A 21177-nucleotide genomic window follows, 5' to 3' on the forward strand; every position below is an offset into this window, starting at 1 on the left:
TAGCCTCGCTGCTGAACGGGACGTTAAACTCAAAATCAGCTCAGCTCTGCTAAGGGCATAAGCAGCGTGGATCTACGGCTTTTTGGGTCCAACCACATATGACAAAATTACACCCCTATTGCTTTACAATTGCTGTATATCTCCCTGCTTTGGAAATGAACGGAACTTGACATTCGCTTCACCAACTTTTCTATTTCGTGTGTTCATTTTAAAGCCGTACACAGCGCATGAGGGCATTGCTAAAGTTTTCAAAGTCAATGTAAGAAATACAGATGAGTTCTATTTACACAACATGTACAGTACAAAATATACAATAATATTCCACATAGAAAATATCATACACAACAGTGTGTAAGAAATTCATCAAATGTTTAAAAACCAAAGAAAACGTACTTCAACACAAATGCAATTAAAACCTGACTCTGAGAGCGCGACAATATTATCTTGTTCGAAGGGTCAGTGATTTTTTGTCGAACAGGCTGAGCGTGGGCTTATCTTGTCTTAAGTTTCGCAACATTGCTCTTGGTCAAGTGGCCTATTGCTTGTGCCTTTAGGTATTTGCCCTAAAGCTATACAGCGAGTTGTGTGCGTTCTGTTACTCCTTCCGTGCCCCTGGCTGTTTGCGAAAATATCATTTGCTTTTCATGCATTGGGATAAGGGGCAAGACACCTTGCGACCTTGGAGGGAGTAACATATAAAATGATCGAAAACGACAACCGATGTTCATGTAGAGTTCATAGTTTCGAGGTCGCTGAGATGGTTAGGCGTAAAGCTATCAGCTATTTTCTGTTAGTGATTTCTTCATATACGTCTACCAAGTTAACGAATCAGTGGTAGAGCGTTCACCTCTGGTGCTTGGGGTCACGGGTTCGATCCCAGCCCCCGCCAAGTGAAATTTGTGGTGGACAAGCACCGTATGCGTGGGTTTTCTCGGGGTTCTCCCGTTTCCTCCCACTTTCTTCATTCCACCATTTCATTCATTACTCGACCAACGATATAAAACCAAGTGAGCATTTTATAGTAAAAGAAAGCTACAAAACGTGAAAGAAGATAAGAGGCAACCGAAGGCTCTAAAAAGTTTCTTTCGAGTTGAGTTGATTTTAGTTTAGCGTCCCTTTCAGCAGCGAGGCTATATGAGACGTGGACATACTGATTAACGTGGAATCCGAACCACATGAGCTCCCGCCGGGAATCGAAAAAGTTTCTTTCGAGTGCTGGACAAAATCATACAAATATTGAGGTGGGGAGTTGTCAATATCAGTCACTGTTAACGAAAGAATTTGCAGGTCGACATTATTTTGACTCTGTAAATTTATTTTACCTGATTACAGTAATTTAATTGTTGAATTAAAATGGAACGATACGGTCATTTCGGTTACGGGTCTGAATTAAATTTCATGTATTTCAAAATTTGTTTGAATACAATTAGTTTTCCCGTATATAACTTGAAAGGATAACATCGAAAGCGACGAAAGGTCATTTGGATGTCAAGTATTATTTTCAGTACTCTCACTTTCAATCACAGCAGCGTATACAGATGCTCGTTTTATTATGACAGATAACAATAATTATTAGCGTACGCGCCTTTGGCGTGGGAGACCTGGGTTCGAATCCCGGCGGGAGCTCATGTGGTTCGGATTCCACGTTAATCAGTAGGTCCACGTCTCATATAGCCTCGCTGCTGAACGGGACGCTAAACTAAAATCTACTCCACTCCACAATAATTATTAATCCATTTTCTGCTAATAAATTTAGATGGAGCTATATTTTAAATTAGTAATAATTCTAATGCAAAGTAGAGTTTTGATTATTAGTTACTTGTGTTCAGGGATGTACCGACATAGGTGCTACGGATGTGCACGAGACGAGTCGAGACAGGATTTTCCAGACTAAATTCGAGTCGAGACACGGCTCTTCCAATAGAGAAATATACATTTTTCGAGTCGAGCCATCACTTTTACAGCATATTTTCGAGACGAGACAGCCACAAATCTTGTATCGTGCGCATCCCTAATAGGTGCAGTTTTCCATTCAGAAAAAATCTTCCGGGGGGCACACTTAGTATTCAGAGGGCCACTGCTGGTACTCTTTTATTTATTATTATATTATAGACGTATTATTTTGATCTCCTCCCGGGGGGAGTGGCCCCCTAAAATATGTGTGGACGAAACACTGAACAGGTAGTCTGAGTCTCTGGATCTCCCAATTAGCACAATTTCAGGGGGCAAATACACAAAATTATTTGCATTTTGTAGGCTATTCCGAAAAACTCTTCGGACCCCAAAGAAAAATCTTGGGTGCATCATTGCTTGTGTTTACATTGTGTTACTGCCTGATTTCGAACGTCTATGTTGGAAAGAAACATGAAAGAATTGAATTGTTCTATAGGCATAAAGGGCCCTGAAAAGAATTTTTGCGGAGAAACCTGATTTTAAAGTTCTGCCACTGATCGGGGACAAATTACATATAAATTAAGACACACACTTTTGTAATTTGTTGTGTATTGAACTAGTTTAAATAAAATTAATAAAGAATTATTTGAAATCAAGTATATCTCAAGAACGATTAAATGGACTAGCTTTGATGGCCATTGAAAATTACATTCTGAATGAAATTGATATGGATGCAATAATAAGATTGTGCCAAATTGAAAGCCAGAAAAGTGTCTTTATAACATGAACTTTACAGTAATAAAGAAAACGAGAAATTAAAGTAATTACCATATTTGTATCAGTAGAAAAAACTATTTAAATATACTTTTAATGAAGTGTAAGAGCATATCTCTTTGTCAAAATCAAACCTGTGATAATGTTAGACTTGAAGCTCATTAGTTTTATTCTATTTCGACTTTTGTTTCAACTGTATTTGTCAAAATACATCTTAGGTATACATTTTAGTTGTTTCCTGTGCTTATTTAATAAAAAAAGATATAAATTATTAAAACTGGAACTTTGGTCATGATTCACCCACAGTTAATTAGGTTTAATTTCGCCATTTTCCTTTAATACTCACAGGAAGACTGAATTATTATATATTGAAGAAATTTGTAATTGTAACAATTATCTGAAGAATTTTTGTCCATTACAGCATTCTATTATTTTATTATCATATAGGCGGGGCGCCTAAATATTGTTTGCTTACATTTACGAAATGTCTACAACCGCCCCTGTTACTGTTATATATATATATATATATATATATATATATATATATATATATATATATATATATATATATAGAGAGAGAGAGAGAGAGAGAGAGAGAGAGAGACAGAGAGACAGAGAGAGAGACAAAGTTTTGACTCAGAAAAAGTACAGTTGAACGTACGATGCTACATGAGCTCCTGGAGGGATTTCAAATGAATTTAGTATACGTATACATTACCATCTGGACAATTTACCCCTAAAAATGCTTTCGATTACTGAAATAAATTCCTGCCTATGTCCCTGTAAAGCAGTAAGAATTTTAGGGACTGATCAGGGGGTAATGCCTCCCTGGAGCAACGAGTTCCCCAAAAATCATACCTCTGATAGGTCCGGATGTGACACCAGTATTTGTGTGTTACCACTCTTCACTCTCAGTGTACTGAAACTTAATTCAAAGGAACTGTTCTGAAATCTTCACCGGTTCTCTCCTCTGAAACCGCATGCAAATGGGGCCGACCTTGTCATATACCACATCTGGAATATTACTATTTATGTCAGAGATACCGAAAAATATATATTCGACACAAATATAGGATATTTTCGATTTTATTTTATTTATTTATTTATTTATTGCCTGTCACCCTCCCACTCTGACCTCCATGTCAATCAAGGATTAACTTGTTCCTAAGCAACATCGACAGCGTCACTATTCATCTGCGACCACGAAAACTATGATTTCGATACTAATATTGTTCATATTTGACTACTTTTACATGTCCCTTCCCCCCTTATTACGAATGACTTCAGTGTCTCGCCCCACTGGAGCAATTTCAACAAACTTAAGTATAGCTATAAACCACCACCTGTAAAATAAATGTGCGGGTGATCTTTTTCGGAGAGGAATTCATTAGCTACTTTTCCAATGTGGTGGCTTTATTCGCTTTCCATGCTAAAGATTGCCAAAGAGCTCAACTTTATTTGCACCACTGTGCTATGAATATAGATTTTAATGGCATTTACTTTACTGAATGCTCGCTTAGGTGTTGCTCCCGTCACAGGAAGAGTGTGATACTGTTATAAATGAGTAGGGATATAAACAAATACGGAAAACTGTTAGCAATGACACCACTCGAAATGAGTTTTCGCAATATAATGGGGCAGTATTTTATTCGAATGTGAGGGAAATCATTGCGTAAATTGTCCCTTCCCCTCCTTAGAAGTCTAAGCTACAATACGTATCTAATAATTTTGAATTAGAAATATATGCATCGAGTTTCATATCCTTAACTTTAAGGTGTCCTGAGTTAAGTAAATGAATAAACTTCCTGCTAACGAAAGAGTAAAGTTTTTGGCTTTAATAGTATCGGGAGTGTAATTATTCATTTCAGCGACCTCGAAAGCTATTGAATAGACAATCATATCTTTCAATTAGGAATTTTTAATTTTCACCCCTCCCATTAAACCTCCATGCCGATAATGCTAAACTTTGATGTGAACGATATAGAGGGTATCATACATAATTAATGTACTCAAAAGCTATGGATTTAACATTAATATCGTTCATTTTCGATTATTTTTACATGTTCCTGTGTCTCCCATAATAGAACTAGAGGTGATACGGGTTTCGATTCCCGTCAGGAGTCGTGTGGTTCGGGTTCCACGTTAAGTCGTAGATGCATGTCTTGTATAGAGTAGTAGCTGAAAGACACGCTGAACTCTATATCACCTCACCTCGTGAGATATTCTACGTTTACATAATTTCTAAACCACTTTTCTTTCTTTCAATCTCCTCCTTCCTCTTAGGACACGCATAGGTTCAAACCGAAACATTCTTCACGGTTGGAGGACGCAAGGCTACTGTACCATACTGTACAACCCTTATGGGACTAGGTGTGAGTTGCGCAGTTTGAGTAGCACGCACGAATAAACCACGCTTACATTTATTATGTATAATTAATAAAATCTCATATTAGGACTTACTGTGCACGTCAAACTTTTAACATATGCGACTTTTTAAATTCTGATCTTCTTCTTCTGCTTTATTATTATTATTAGTATTATTATTATTATTATTATTATTATTATTATTATTATTATTATTATTATTATTATTATTGCAATAGCTATATGAAGCAATTATCTCGGCAAACTTGGTTAATACACATCATTCAGCAACCAGTAGTTGTAGAAATCAGGCTTTTCCAGCAGAAGTTGTTAGCTCAATGGGTAGAGCGCTGAGCCATGGATTCAAGTGTTGCGAGTTCGAATCTAGTCTAAGGCAAAAGATTTTTTTCCTTATATAATTCTTGAAATGGGAATGTTTCTATCTTCACCTTTATCTCGTAATTCTGAATAGAGATGTTTGGATGTGAAAGAAAAAATATACTAGAATCTAAGAAAAGAGAGGTAAATTACATGATACCCTTTGCAATTTTTAACTATATTTTCACCTATCTAGGACGTTTCTAAAAAGTTCAGACTTCTAGACCTCCTTTTCGCTCTCTTATGTGTCCTTTAATTAATTTCTACAGTTACTTAGTGAATCACATATACATATATTACAGATGTCGATCTCTTTCTCTTCTCTCTACATCATGTCTGGAGATGAATGTTTTGACAATAGGTTACAAACACGATTTTAAAAAATAATACGATCTGAGATATCAGTGATACATATTGTGGTGTTTAACTTAACATATAAAACAATAAATAGAAAAACTGAGAATACGAATCTTTTCGTGCACTAATGCTTCAATAACAGTGAACTGATGCTTCAAATCTGTGTCTTTACTCCCTTCACCTATGTTAATTCCCTAGTCAAAATAAAAACTCTTCAAAATTAATCACAAATTCTTATACAGCCATCCCTTTCTTGGAGTACTGCGCGGTCACATACCCGTCACTGCGATGTAAAGGCACTTATGGCGACGAGGATACAAACACAGAAAACATATGGTTCAACACTTCAACGATGTCCATAATTCCATGGTAACTGTTTTGGTATTCCTATAATAATACATCCTATTCTCTTCCAATCTTCTACCAGTAACCCACTCCAAGCATCGCGCCTACGCAATATGCAACTTCGCAATGTGTCAGTCGGCTCGGGGCCACCCTGTATAATAAGTAAATAATGATTTAGTTCAACTAAATCTAACTACATTTTCGGAACATTTATTGTTAACAATCTTAACTTTTCAGTAAACTGTTATTTTTATGTCCAGAACATTACTCTAATATCTCTAGACAAGGGCGCCTATGTTGTTCTTTCCAGAAGGGGGGGGGGGTGAGGCAAGTATAAGCGACATTTCAAATGAAGTCTCAAATTTTGCGGTAACTATTCTAAAAAGTCTATTGAGTTTTTCGATCTTTCGAACTACATTTTCCTCTAGAGGGAGCCGAGCGACCCACCTTGCCCCCCCTCTGATGGGCGCCCTTGTCTCTAGAAACAATTCGTTCGAACTAGGAAACCCATTGCGTCCATTGGTTTGCCGTTTTTCTTTTCCGTCGAATGAATGATCGATTCTTTTAATATTTAGATTCCCATATTTTTTTCTCCTTCCAAATACAGTAATTGAATGCTTTGTTGGATTATAATAACAAAGAAAAGTGAGACAATTGGTTTTCCTTCATTGAAGTGAAATTTAATAAAAACAAACAAACAAACAAGAAGTTCCCAGGCAAAAAAAAAAGCCATGTAAAAACAACTTTTAAGAACCACCTCTCATCCCCAAGCTCTTGCATCTGCAATCATCACTATCCATTATTAAATAAATGCAGAAAAGCAAACGTTGCAGAGCGACGCTGTTAACTGTATTAGTAATTACCGTTACTTACAGACTGATAGACTTTTTTATTTTAAGTATATTAAAAGGATTATCGTACTGTTTTCTTTTTTAAATCCCACCCACTTGTTCCCTTAATATCTAAAAATCCGTGTGTACTTTTCGTATTGCCAGAATTTCTAAGCATTTTCCAGTGTAATAAGGTAAATGACCTTTTCATTTATTACAGTAAATGTTAGAACCAACGATGTTATAAAATAGAGGATTTGCCCACACGTATCTTCATCATATGAACTCAAATGAAGCCTGAAAACAACCGAGCATCGTCCCAGCCGGCACGTCTGATTGGCTACTCTCGTTTCCGTCACGATTATTGGCTCGAAACATTGCGATCTTAGTGGCCCGAAGTTGACAGAGTGGGTGTGGCGAAGCTGTGACGTATGGCTTCACGATTTTGTTGTATGGGCACATCCTCTATTTTATAACATCCTTGGTTAGAACGTTCGTGTAAGCTGCTTACAATATTAAGTCAAAAAGTAAAACATCTCCAAGTAAGGTATTAAAAATATATATATAGTTTCTTTAATGGCCTCAACTTTAAAAAAAAAAAAATTTAGTTATATAAATAACTACAGTATAAAGGGTATTTAGAATTGTGGTAACATTCTCACCTTATATGTAATCTTCTTAATAGAACTTCTGGGAAAGGAAGTAAATTTATTTATTTATTTTTATGGAGGCAGGAAAATGCAAGTCAAATTTGATAGTTAATTAGAGAAAAATTAAAAATAAAAACATGCCATAACGATAAAAATATCTTGAGGAAGTTGCTTTTTTCTACTTCTTCTTATTGGACTTTCAAGCTACGCTACGAATAGGTGTCGGAAGTCTTAAAGAACAGGAGAGCCTCGGTAGCTCAGTGGTACAGTGGTACAGTAGCTCTGGTGTATGGAGTCCTTGGTTCGATCCCAGTTCGCGTCAAGTAAACTTTGTGGTGGACAAACACCGTGTGCGTTCTCCCGTTTTAATCCCACTTTCTTCACTTCACCATTTCATTCATTTCTCATCATCACCGTCTCTTTTAGCCTAGCCGGCATAAGCGTGGGACGTAAAAATTAAAAGATTTTATTTCATTTCTTATAGAACAGTCATGCAATTCCGCCCGTCTTTCTTTTAAACAGGTATCAAAACAAAAGCGATAAGATATATTGAGAACTGTTTTTTTTTTTTTTTTTTTTTTTTGTAATTTGCAATCAATTCAGAGTATGAAGAATGGTTTAAATTAACAATTTCCAGTTTCAACCCCGTTTATTACCAAAGATATGCAGATCCTGGGGGTCCAATCAATCTTTAGAGGTACATGGATCCCGTTGCTTTCCTCCAGCCAGGATTGGCATCCTTACCACTCAGTGGCGTATTTACAATTTTGTTTCGGGGGGGGTTGCTAACTTTCGGAGGAGGGCTTTGCTTGGAAATGTGAAGATTTTGCAAGATATTTCATTTACTTTACTATAGTAAGATTTTGGGGGGGGCTTATTCCCGGAAGCCCCCCTTAAATACGCCACTGGTACCACTAAATTACGCGAACTGCCATGTTATCCTCTGCTTTTCTATTGTTCTCAACAGCGCCATTACTTAGATTTTTTCTGGGGGGAAAACATTAATACGCGTATTTGGGCCCCCTAGAAAAAGTTGTTTTTCTAATTCTTGGAACCCCTCTTTCCATCTTTCTCTTACTCTTTACGGCCCCCCGGAGCCTGTGGGCCTTCCCAGACGACAAAGTCTGTGAGGTCGTTAGTTACGCCTCTGGGCCCATTCCATACATGACAAATTAACTAAGCAGACAATACTGACAAATCTCAAAGCCATACGAATAAATATTATTTCTAAGGCCAATAATAATAGATTTTTTTTTTTTACTGAAATGGGCCCACGACTCATTTTTGTTTTATTGAACTTTTGTGTGCTATTTTGTTTATGCAATGTAGTGAATGTGTTTGATGTTGCATTTATGATTTCATTTCGTATTGTATATGGAGTAAGAAATTTTTGTCCTAAAGTGGGACCCCTCGAATGGCGGGGAGCTTCCCTGGGGGGTAGTTGCCACCTGTCCCTCCATAAGTTACGACCCTGGTTCTCAAAATGGTAAATGAAAAAGCAGCAAAATTCACTACATAAAGACCTTTTGATTTGATATTTGAAGAAAAAGTGAATGATTTTGTATACATAATACTTCAGACCATAACTTTGCTAGTATTCACACTTTAAAATGAAAAGTTAAACCTTTTATGAATTGGAAAAATTTCCTCTTTCAGTTCACAGAAACTTTTGAATATGTGTACACGTAACAGCCATATTTTTTTCTTTTTATTTTTTCCTGAATTTTCTGTAGAATTGGTCTTTTACACGAGACAATTCAAATGCAAACTTTCTCTTAAAGGAAAGAAAAATGGTTTCTATGACCAGATCTTTCATGTATGTTTCATGCTATTTAACACAAGCAAGAAAGACCGTCAGATTTCTCGCGGTAAAATGTTAAAAACTTGTGAATAAATGTACCTATGTAGAACTTCATTTTGCTTATGAAAGACATCTTAATAAAGAATAAGATTTAAGCGTAATTAACTTACATCATACAAGCTAAATTTTTGTTTGTGTTTGAACTTTAAAAAAAGTTTTACACAACAAATTTATTTAATGTGAAAAAATAGTATGTACTGTCTGAGTTCCGTTTGAACAGCAATTGTTTTAAAACTGCTATCGAAATATTGTTTTGTGTGGCATCTAACAGTCATCCTTCAAGGTAACTCATTTTGAATTGAAGTGAATTGAATTGTGTTAGTTTAAATCTCAGATCAATGTCCTTTCTCTAACTTTTTAATTATTAACAATTAAATGTGAGATTACAAATTATCCTGAATTTCTTGGTATACCTACTAAATCAAACAGGGTTCAATATAAATCTACTATCTGGGTTTCGGCACAGATTTCTATTGTAAAGGTTTTCTTTTTTTGGATTGGATTGGATTGGATTTTTATTATAATTTTTTATTACAAAAGTTTCTTGTATATAATACTAACAAATATTGTAAATAAGTTTGTTTTTTTTAAATAATTTTGGTAATTTGTTGGTGAATTATAGGAGCATAATGACCATGAGTTTTAAAGCGTGTTGAATACGGTATGTGCTTTTGAGAGATTAGGTGTTTTAAAGACTATAGCATAGGTGGTTTTTCAATGATTAGGTGTTTTAGAGAGAGGAATGGGAACTTTTAATGACTATGCGGTTTGGAGAATGTAGAATAGGAGCTTTTTAATGATTAGGTGTTTTAGATAGTATAGAATAGGTATTTTTAATGATTACACCTTCTAAGAATGGGAACTTTTAATAACTATGTGTTTTAGAGAGTATAGAATAGAAGTTTTTAACAATTAGATCTATTAGAGAGAGTAATGGAAACTTTTAATGACTATGCGTTTTAGAGAGAGTAGAATAGGAGGTTTTTAATGATTAGGTGTTTTAGAGAGTATAAGATAAATATTTTTAATGGTTATGTGTTTTAGAGCAGGAAATGGGAACTTTTAATGACTACGTGTTTTAGAGATTATAGGAGTTTTAGATAGTGTAAGATAAGTACTTTTAATGATAAAGTGTTGTAGAGGAGGGAAGGGGAACTTTTAATGACTGCGTGTTTTTCAAAGTGTAGGAGTTTCTTTTAATGATTAGGTGTTTTAGAGAGTAAAGAATAGGTGTTTTTTTTAACTCTTACATCTTTTAGAGAAAAGAATGGAAACTTTTGTTGACTATGCGTTTTAGAGAGTGTAGAATAGGAGTCTTTAATTGATTGGATCTTTTAGAAAAGAATGGGAACTTTTATTGACTATACGTTTTAAAAAGTGAAGAACAGGAAATTTTTAATGATTAGGTGTTTTAGAGGGAAATGGGAACTTTTAATGTTTATGTATTTTAGAGAGTGTAGAATAGGAGTTTTTTTCAATGATTAGGTGTTTTAGAGAGTATAAGATAGTTTTTTAATGATTAGGTGTTGAGAGAGGGGGTTAAAAGATTTTAAAGACCAGGCGTTTTAGAGTTGGTGGTTTGATTAATTGGTGAAGATATAACCGCTACCAAATTATAGAAGTAATTTTTGTGGACGCCCTGTATATTTCGTAAAGACAGTGATTATTATTTTCGATTTATACTTTATTCTGCGACGCATATAAGTTCTTTCTTCGGTGGGAATTGCTTCCTTCCCACACAATTGGACAAAGAAGTATTTCATTGCTTTCTCATATATATATTTAAAACATTGCTTTTTGGTGAGAATATTTGTCAGCGACGAACTTTTTCAGTGTTTCTCCCTGACTTATTATATGCACAGTATATATTCTATAGTTATTGGGAACTGAATTAAGTGCTTTCTTTAATCGCTTATGAAACATTGCAATGATTAGAACAGACTAGATCAGAACAGGTATTCAAGTGACCAGAGTGACGCCTGTTGCGTTGCTTTGCAGTTTCTTATCTATACTTTCTCACGCCCGAGTTATCGCAGTGTCTCGTCCATTGTGGGCAGTTGACTAAAATTAACATAAATTGTTTTCTATATTCCGTTTGCATGTGCATACAGGTGATCTAACTGAGTGGTTCTTGGAATGAACTGCCAACACTCTTGAGTCGACAATTGCAGCCCATACCTTGAGCTTTGGTGCTCAGGGAGTTTGACTCCAGGTCTGGAAGCCGTAACCACGCAAGTCGCGTCGAGCTTCAAGTATGACTCTTTGTTAAGGGGCACAAGCTATTAGCCGCTGAAGGACGTTTTCTTACGGCTAGCCCCAACTAGTGAAGTCCCAGGTCCGCAGACCTTGTGCGTACATGTCAGTTACATACGCGCCCTCCAACATCAGCATTCTACTTTCTCTTTTAATTTGCTGAAGACTCATCTTTACGCTGCAGGGTTGTTGGCGCAGCAACTGGATTCTTCGTAGGATTGTCCCAACAACGTTTCCCCAGTGCTAATCCCCCAAGTGCGTCAATGGTGTGAGAGAAGCATTTGTCGTGAAATCTGAATTATAAATATATATATATATATATATATATATATATATATATATATATATATATATATATATATATATATATATATATATATATATATATATATATATATATATATATATAAGGGCTATATTGCCTTAAAAGGGCAAAGTGTGATTTCAGTGACGAAAATTATTATACATATTCAGTGTTCAGTGTTGTGTTCATTCCTCTTCGCTATTTTTTTTATATAATAGTGTTCTAATAAATAAGTGTAGTGTTATTTAATCCAGTGTGTTTCGTTGTTTGTATGAGTGATATTGGTGTGCGTTATGGTCTGGATGACCATCTGATCGTCCGTGAGGTTTTCGAGACGAGACACCCGAACCTCTCGGCGCCTAATGCTCATCTCATTATTGAGACCGACGAGCGATTTGGAAACAGTTCGTAACCTCTTCTTGGAGAGGTCCTTCATCGTCCTGTCCAGGTAAGTTCAAGTATCAGGAAGATACTTATTGGTAGGACCACGAACCACGAACAGCGACCAGATTACACGGAGTGGTTACAAATAAATGTTCACCCAAATAGAGACCTCGAACTGAATTGGTTATAAAGATTGATGCTTTTGCGATGTTTTTTCAAAGCAGAATGTTGCAATTTGCTTGAAGGTTTGTTGCTTGCTGGTTGTTGGCGATAGTTGATGACTTTTTTCTTCTTGTTATTTGAAATGTGTTTATGGTTAGCACGTAGTGTAGAAACGTAAAACCTTACACTATCGAGAACAAATGGCAATAAACAAAAAGAAGCTTTTTTCCTTTACATACATTCAGTATTGCAACAATAAGTTCTGTCCACTCCCTTGTCTAAGTCCTAACACCGGAAGTAGCAAACATATACTACCACTTCCGGTACCAATATTAAATCTCATTGATTGGAAACGGTTAGAGATAGCAAGATAAGACTTCTTGATGTGATTACTGCGTGCGAAAAATACGTTTCGTCCCCATTAACATTTTATTCAAACCGGAAGCTGTAATATGGTTGATCAATGCTAAAGCGTTTACTTCTGGTGCGTGTGTTCCCAGATTCGATTTCCGGCCAAGTTAGTTTGTGGTTGGAACCATCGTATCCGTGGGTTTTCTCGGGTGCTCCCGTTTCTCCTACATTCTCATTCCATTATTTTTTCCATCCTCATTCATTTGTCTTAATCATCTTTCTCCCTTATCCTAAAGGGCATAAACGTGGGAAACAAAATTGAAGAATTTCATTTTCAAACGGGAAACGATAGAAATCGATATTTCACGGTTTCAACACTAGTCGCTATTGAGAAAAGACAGTAATAGATATCGAAAAGCAGTTTTTCTTGTCCTGTGTTGAGCAACAAAGCAAACTATAGCAGCAACCTCTGACGTCACATAGCATTCACTTGCCAATGACTGTGTTAAATGGATTAAATAAGCGAGTATATTTCAACCAAGACAAAATGGCTGAATAACAGAAGCAAGTTCTAACCACTGTGAAGTGAAGTTGTTCAAAACGCTTTTAACACGTAATGACTATCAAATTGAGGATGGAGCTAGGTCCGGTGAATAAGTTGTATAATTCTGCTTTCTGGAATCCTGCGTATTATGATCTGTATCCTCATAACCTCAGTGTTGAATAAGAACGCAATATAAAAGCACTTAAAAAGAAGAAGAAAAATGTAATCTTTGAGTTTAACGTTCTACAGCTGTGCAATTTAGGCTACGCAAGTTAATGATGATGGAAGAGTTGAGTTGATTTTGAGTTTAACGTCCTTTTCAGCAGCGAGGCTATATGAGACGTGGACCTACTGATTAACGTGGAATCCGAACCACATTAGCTCCCGCCGGGAATCGAACCCGTGTCTCCCACGCCAAAAGCGCGTACGCTAACCGCTCAGCCACGAAGGAGCTCCACGAATGATGATGGAAGAAGCGGTCAAATGAGAATGTGGGAGAAAAGGGGGAGTACCCCGAGAAAACTCATGGACACGATTTTGTCCATTATAAACTTACTTGGCCGGGAGTCGAACCACGAACACGATACAGCAATGGTAAGCCGTCTACCACTGAGCCATTGAGCCCTCCAAGAAGAAGAAGAAAAAGGAAAAAACAGGATAAAGTACTTCTTCTAACTCTTCATGCACAGTATACAATTTATTCTGCAAACATAAGAGTCTACACTTTTACGAATGCGACTTCCCTCACGAGTCGTCACTGCTCACAGTCAAACTAAAGACAGCAAGTAAGTAACTCTCGTTTTTGTTTGATTCGCACTTCGCTTTGCTTAGTTCTTCCTCTTACGCACTAAAATCTCTAACACAAGCATTGATTGAGTTCTCAATTGTTGTTAAACTACATTCAAGAACAATAACGGCTTTTGTGAGAAGTCACAGCCGTAAAATTCTAAATTATATCACTGCAAACTATGGAGAGAAAGTTACATATAGCTTCAGAAAGGAACAGACTAAATAAGTTTCTTCCCGTAACTTGCATTGATAAAACTTTTTTTTTTTGCCGTAACGTTCTTCAAAAGCTGACACTTTTCAACAATCTTTAACATTAAGTGAACTTACCTGACCAAAAAGGTGACTTGCTAGCGTTGGGGTCCCATGTGGCCCACAGCTGGGCTGAGATGAAAGGCGAAGAACAAAAGATATAGCATGCGATCACTACCACAGTTAACTTGACAGTTTTAATTTTGGCTCTTGAGATGCCTTTAATGGAATGCGTCCTGGGATTCACCGTCAACTGATTTGTACTTCCACCACCTCTGGCGTCCCGCAAATTAGCAGCAGAGCCTTCGCTCAACAGGATGACGGATCGCCCTCCGGGGGTTCCCGGTGGTTGGGGAATCTCTTGTTGAACGCACGAAGGGCAAGAACTTGTCTTCCCGTTCTGGAGAGGAACTGTAAAGTCAGTATCAGTAGTAATATAGTTTCTGTCAGATCCACTCGAATCCCAGGAGTATCCAGTCTTAGATGAAGCAGTGGATCGTTTGAATTTCGCACACAACTTCATGACGCGATTGTTCTTTAAGCTTAACCGTCTATTGTTGTCACCTAACTTCAAATTGAAGTTTACCCATATTGCACGACAGATACAGGAGTACGTAAACACTAGAATCACTAAAGGAACAAAAAACACGGACACACTGTACCACGTGACGTAAGCGCTTTGTCCCCAAGGTTTCACAAAAGTGGCCCAACAGTCGTAGATTCCTGGCGCAATTTCTTGGTACGAGAAAATAAACACTTGAGGCAAACAGAAAACTAATGATAAACACCATGAGATAATAATCATGATACGTGATCTCCGGGCTGTCCATGAACAATATGAAAGAGGGAAGCAGATAGCCCGGTAACGATCTATGGCTGTCATGACCAACACATACGAACTTAAGTAAGGTCCTAAAATCTGCATAAATTTGATAAATTTACACAAGAAATTTCCACCTACAAACCGGTACGTAATCTCCCAGCCGATTTGGGCTAACACGTTAAAGAATGCCGTTATCAAGTCCGCTAAGCTAAGATGTAAAATAAAATAGTACATCCGGGTGAGTTTGCCACGTCTTGCGTACAAAGCCAAAAGCACAGCACTGTTGCCGAGAACTGTTAACACAAAAATTAACACCAAAGTTGCTATTTCGAATTTGGCCAAGTTTTCATCCCTTTCTGGGGCTGAGGCGACGCTAGAAGCATTGGCCACTGTTGAATTCCAGTCTGTGGCGTTGGGGATGAACAGCTGAACGTTTGTCTCCAAGTCCTCCTCCATGGTTGGTTGGTTTGCTGATTGGTTGATAATCACCCAATTGAATTCACGAACGCCTTCAGGTTGGGCGAAAGAAGCCTGGGCAAGTCATCCTGTTCCGTCATTATCACTTACTCTACACCACGATGATGGACGATCTGAAAAGAGAAATTCAATAGAAATAATTTAATCCGTGGTTTTAAAACTAACGTAGCATAAAAAATAAACAGAGTTAAATGTATATCTTATAGCTATTGTGAATGAACTCATATTAGCTAATTATAAAATATCCTCTTGAAATTCTCTATTCAGGCTTATATTTAGGTACTTTAAGCGCCTGAATCCAAGAAAAGTTTGTGCATCTCTGCCCCCCTAGGTATTCAGCATAGGTCCGAACAAAATGTCCGCGATCGCTTACATTGAGCCACCAGCAACGAGACGGGGCGTACAAAACCAAGTGCACGGATTATGTTGAAAGCCAATAAGAAACAGCCTTAGCGCCCTCTGAGGCTGGTATCGTAAAGATGAAATTCGGTTTCAGTGTGATCATTATTTCTATTATTATATCGCATTGACTTGATCCCTAGTCTTCCGTTGCAAGCGCTGCTATCGTCTGAAGGACTTCCACTCGCTTTCTCTCGCTTAGCAACAGCTGAACCCTTATTGGCTCAACGCGAGGGTGTGTGAGAGTGTGAGCTTTAGTTCGCATTTTTGCCATGGTTCAAGACATTTTGGCAGCACAATAGTAGGAATCGCCCTTAAACTTATCTGTCGTGGGCAACCTCTGTTTTTTGCCATACTTCGATCTAGATTTTTTAAAAATATGTCGCCCCTGAAAATTTGTCTTCCTGGGGCCGAGTCCCTGTGATTCATGCGTAAATACCAGAAGAATGATTTCAATTATGAATAAATAACCATATCAATACTATTACAAATATTTTATAGAGGAAGTGCAGATGGAATTTATTTTCATTGATCCGTCAAAAGAGATTTGGGATAACACGTAACTAGTCCGATCAACGTTTCTGATCGGTTTAAAGAAGCTCCTATAACGGAAAATCTACACCACACACCAGGGGCGGATCCAGGACCGACTTCTGGGGGAGGGGGCGGTGGGTTGTCATAATGCTACTTTGAGCTATTTTAAGAGATTCAAACTCTCGGATGGGTTTTATTTATATAAATATATATATAAAATAAGAAAGTTTCCTCTTCTGGCGGAGGCGATCGCCCCGATCGTGTCCCTGGATCCGCCACTGCCACACACACTAGAAGATGTCAAGAACTTGGTAAAATTACAATCACTACTCCTACTGCTACTGTTAGTACAACTACTACTACTAATAATAATAATCTCACTGACGTTGTAATTCATCATGAGAGGTTTTGTTTGGCCAATTTGTTAGCTGAATGATGCATGGTTAGCATATTGGCTTCCATCTTGTTGCTTATTTTTAAAATGAATGTTTAAATACGAATTGAAAATATTACATTTCAGTTTAACGTCCCACGATTATGTCCTTGTAGGGTAAGGGAGACGGATGATTACAGCAAGTGAATGGTGACGGAAGAATTATTGGAATGAGAAAGTGGGAGGAAACGGGAGTACCCCGAGAATACTCACGGACCATAAATTTACATGGCCGGTGATCGAACCAGGGACACGACGCACCAGAGGTCAGGGGCTCTACTATTGAGCCACCGTGTCATCTGCTTGTCAGCAACACATACATGGCACTCTGTCACCTACAAGCTGGAACATCATACTGATAAATGCTCCGGTTTCATGTTTCTCGCATTAACTATGCCGTTGTGCCCTTATGTTTAGATATGGTCTAGGGTTGATTGATTGATGTCCACCGAAAATTGAAACTCAAGACTTCGCGCGGGAAAGGCATGCGCGCTCGGGTACATTAAATAATCAACAAAAAGAACCGAGAATTATCGGCCAGAGCTTTATTTAAGACACTATTCCGACACTCGCCTAGCGGAACTGAGAAAAAAAACCTAGGAAAGCCTCACTGAAGATGGTCGGTCACCGTATTCGAATCCCAGACCTTACAACCGGGAAACAAGAACGAAAAACAATAGCGCACGTCTACTTCTAGGTTTGTAGACGGAGATTCGATCTATACGCGATAGCCAATCATTAACCAGACACTTTGTACTAACCAATCAGACGCAAATTGTTAAAGTATCCCGTTCGAAGCATATAAGATAACCTACATACTGCCAATATGTAAAAACAAAAAAATCCTAGTTTGTTCTTATATGTTTATGTAACCAATTAGTAAAAGAGAAAAATTACCACAGATACAAACCATAGAAAACAAATATTTTAAAAAAAGGAACAATATTGACTATTTGGAAAATTGAATTAATTGTGACACAAACTAAAACATTTTAACCAAGTTTAGTTGCAACTAGGCATTTTTAAATCTGAGTAACATACAAACAACATCCTTAGGAGATGATTATTAATTAATTGTGTAGCAATCGATAAACGTATGTTTACTGTATAATGATATTGAAACATTAAACAAATATTACATTATAAAACACAGCCTTTATGTAATAAGTACTTTTCATGAGTGGGTTTTGTTTCATGTAAACAAGGGGAAAAAAAATATTGTCCAAACAAAAGAACAAAGTAAAACACGTTGATAAACAATGTTTTATGTTTATTACAATCATGTGTTTTATTTTCTCATTTGGTTCTCACAAAAGCGACATACGTACGTGTCCAATATATTAATTAGTTGTTTAAAACTTCAAACTTCCTCCATTACCTAGAATCGTTAGGAATATTGAGGTGTATTTTATAAATATGAAAATTGAGTTGTATTTTATAAATATGGAAATCAATGAAACTCTGTAGAATTAGAGTAAAAAAAATGCAGCTAAAAATTTATCACAATCATAATTTACTATTCGTTTATTAGAGTGATGCTATTCAGCTGGTTCGCTAGAACCGGGTGTTAAAGTATTTTGAGTTTGCAGAACCGCTCGTTATACTCAGACATAACAGTAAACTTTACTCACTTATACTCAGGAACAGTAAATTTTAGTTTAACGATCTTTACTTTTAGAAATTCTTACAGCTACAGAAAACTATGGGACCTATCGTATTCCGGTCAAGACTTCACTTGGGAACTAATATGTGCCCTATTCAAAAATACATACTGTATTTCAGAATCCTGTGGTACTTCCGCAATAATTTTTATACAGGTAGTTGGTGAGTACCTCAAATTACATGCCTATAGTCAAACTCTCTCTCTATAAAAATTATTGCGTGAGTACCTTACGATTCTGAAATAATGATTTTTGGATAGTGCACATAATAGTTCCTAAGTGAAGTCTTGACCCGACTACGGTAGGTCCCATACTGTTGAAAATATGGACCTTTAAAGTTAATTTTTTCATGTTTTTGGCAGCCTATACCTCCGAAAGGAAGCATTTGTGTACCCAGGTTGGTCTATACTTTTTGTCTTATCTTGGTGTCAGGAATCACCTCCCAAAGGTTGTCGGTGTTGTTTTGAAACACCCTATATATATATATATATATATATATATATATATATATATATATAGATAGATAGATAGATAAATAGGTAGCTGCAATGGGTCTATTCCGGACGTTTTCGTTCAGTTTAGACCCCTTTTGCAGTGCACGAAAATACACAAGGGGTCTATACGGGACGAATGGGTCTATTGAGGACCAAAAATGGGTCTAAGCCGGACGATAGGGGTTTAAATGGGACGGAGGGGTCTAAGTAGGACGACCAGTGCTACCAACATACTTTTCTGGAAGTGTTCAATATATTTTACTGAAACTTTATAAATTATGCTCATCTGATAGTGATTTGAAGTTTAGTGTTTCTTTTCAGCAGTAAGGCTATTAGACACTTGAATCTAAAGTTTTAGGTGGAATCCGAACTACATTTGTGCGTTCCAATTTCTGTTCTTTTTCAACCGGGAATCGAACTCGGAACCCCACGTACCAAAGTCGTGAGTGCTAGCCACTATAGCAACGAGAATAGCAATAACCATGGTATAAGAGCTTGTGGTAGCATTATAGTATCAAACTACTATATCCATTATATTTCTTCCATCTCATTTGGGATTTTTTTTTTAATGAAAAATATTATACTAGTTTCCAACTCTACCATTATTTCAAGATCACTAAAAGTACAGTCATCCAAGTACACAAAACACATCTTAATTCCAAGTAATTCGGAATACTTAATAAATAAAAAGATAAATACACAAAAACATTAAAATAGAAACGTAAAACATTAAACACTTAATGTAGCATTTACAATTTGGGACATCTTTTCGGTATAGTTTATAAATATCTTATTGATAAAGTGGTAGACCGCTTATGGTGGCGTTTCCTGGTTCGATGGTGACTAGTGCCAAGTCAGATTTGGGATAGAAAAACACCGTGTGCATCGGTATTCTCCGGGTTCTCCCGTTTCATCTATTATCAACTGTGGGAGGATTCATAGTCTCCGTAGAAAAAAACATTTTGTAAGCTCCACTATTTTCACGAAATGTGGTCAAAGTCCTTTTTCAAGTATGATGTTGCAAACTAAATGTGTTTTAACTTTCATAAAACTCAAACCGGTTACAAGTATGTGGGGGAAAGACTATGATGATTATTGAAGTTTAGCATCTCTTTTATGCACCAAGGCTATATAAGACGTAGATCTACAGCTGAAATATGGAATGTGAACGACCATAATACTTTAAAATTTAGGTACTCTTTCATCACGAATCGAACCCATGATCTAATGAACCAAGGGTGCGTGTTAATTACTAGACCAGCAAAAAGTTTGGGGAAAAATTGAAAGTGTATATATTACATCTTGAAAATTGATCTACCAGCTTTCACAAGAACTAAAAAAAAAGTTGTGATACACGGAAGCGAATTAGATTAGTCTCAACTTATGAAACAGTAAAGAGATACCTGTAGTATGCATTCAAAGTTCACTACTCTTACGCCTTTGGTAAGGAAAAAAATTAACTTGGGAAAAAGTATTTTAAATCCATCTAGTGGCAAACAGTTTCTAGTCACCGTGCTCCAATCACCGCAGGCTTTTTAGAGGTACACATAATGATTTATTTATACCTTGTCATTTACCCCACACTTCCCTGACTACAACCCAATTAAGGATTAGATATTTGGAAGCTTCCAGTTAGATGGATGGTAAGGTAGACATAAAGCCTAAATGTATATTAAATAACAAAGGGGCACTGGTATGTTTGGTTTAAGTTAAACATGAAAGATGTACGTCATCTCATTGAACCCGTGCCCTTATGTGTGGAAGCCATGCCATGAATGCAAACTTACAAAAGGGGCCAACCTGTTCCAAAATGAGTGTTTCTTTAATTGACAGTTTAGTGTAATGCGAATTTTGATTACTCCCTCAGT

The 21177-nt window shown here is 36.9% G+C and overlaps 1 protein-coding gene across 1 annotated transcript in view; it reads right to left on the bottom strand.

The window, feature by feature from the left end:
• Nucleotides 1-21177, bottom strand: part of LOC145675708 (oxytocin receptor-like) — a 431243-nt gene that overhangs the window by 123059 nt on the left and 287007 nt on the right. Inside the window, exon 3 of the mRNA XM_081746323.1 lies at nucleotides 14567-15901. Coding sequence (XP_081602449.1) covers nucleotides 14567-15767 — 1201 coding nt within the window. The 5' untranslated portion in view covers nucleotides 15768-15901. The remainder of the gene's footprint in view (nucleotides 1-14566; nucleotides 15902-21177) is intronic.

The sequence above is a fragment of the Thermobia domestica genome, chromosome 18 (genome assembly GCF_964235325.1).
Source record: "Thermobia domestica chromosome 18, izTheDome1.hap1.1, whole genome shotgun sequence".
In the NCBI taxonomy this organism is placed as follows: Eukaryota; Metazoa; Arthropoda; class Insecta; order Zygentoma; family Lepismatidae; genus Thermobia; species Thermobia domestica.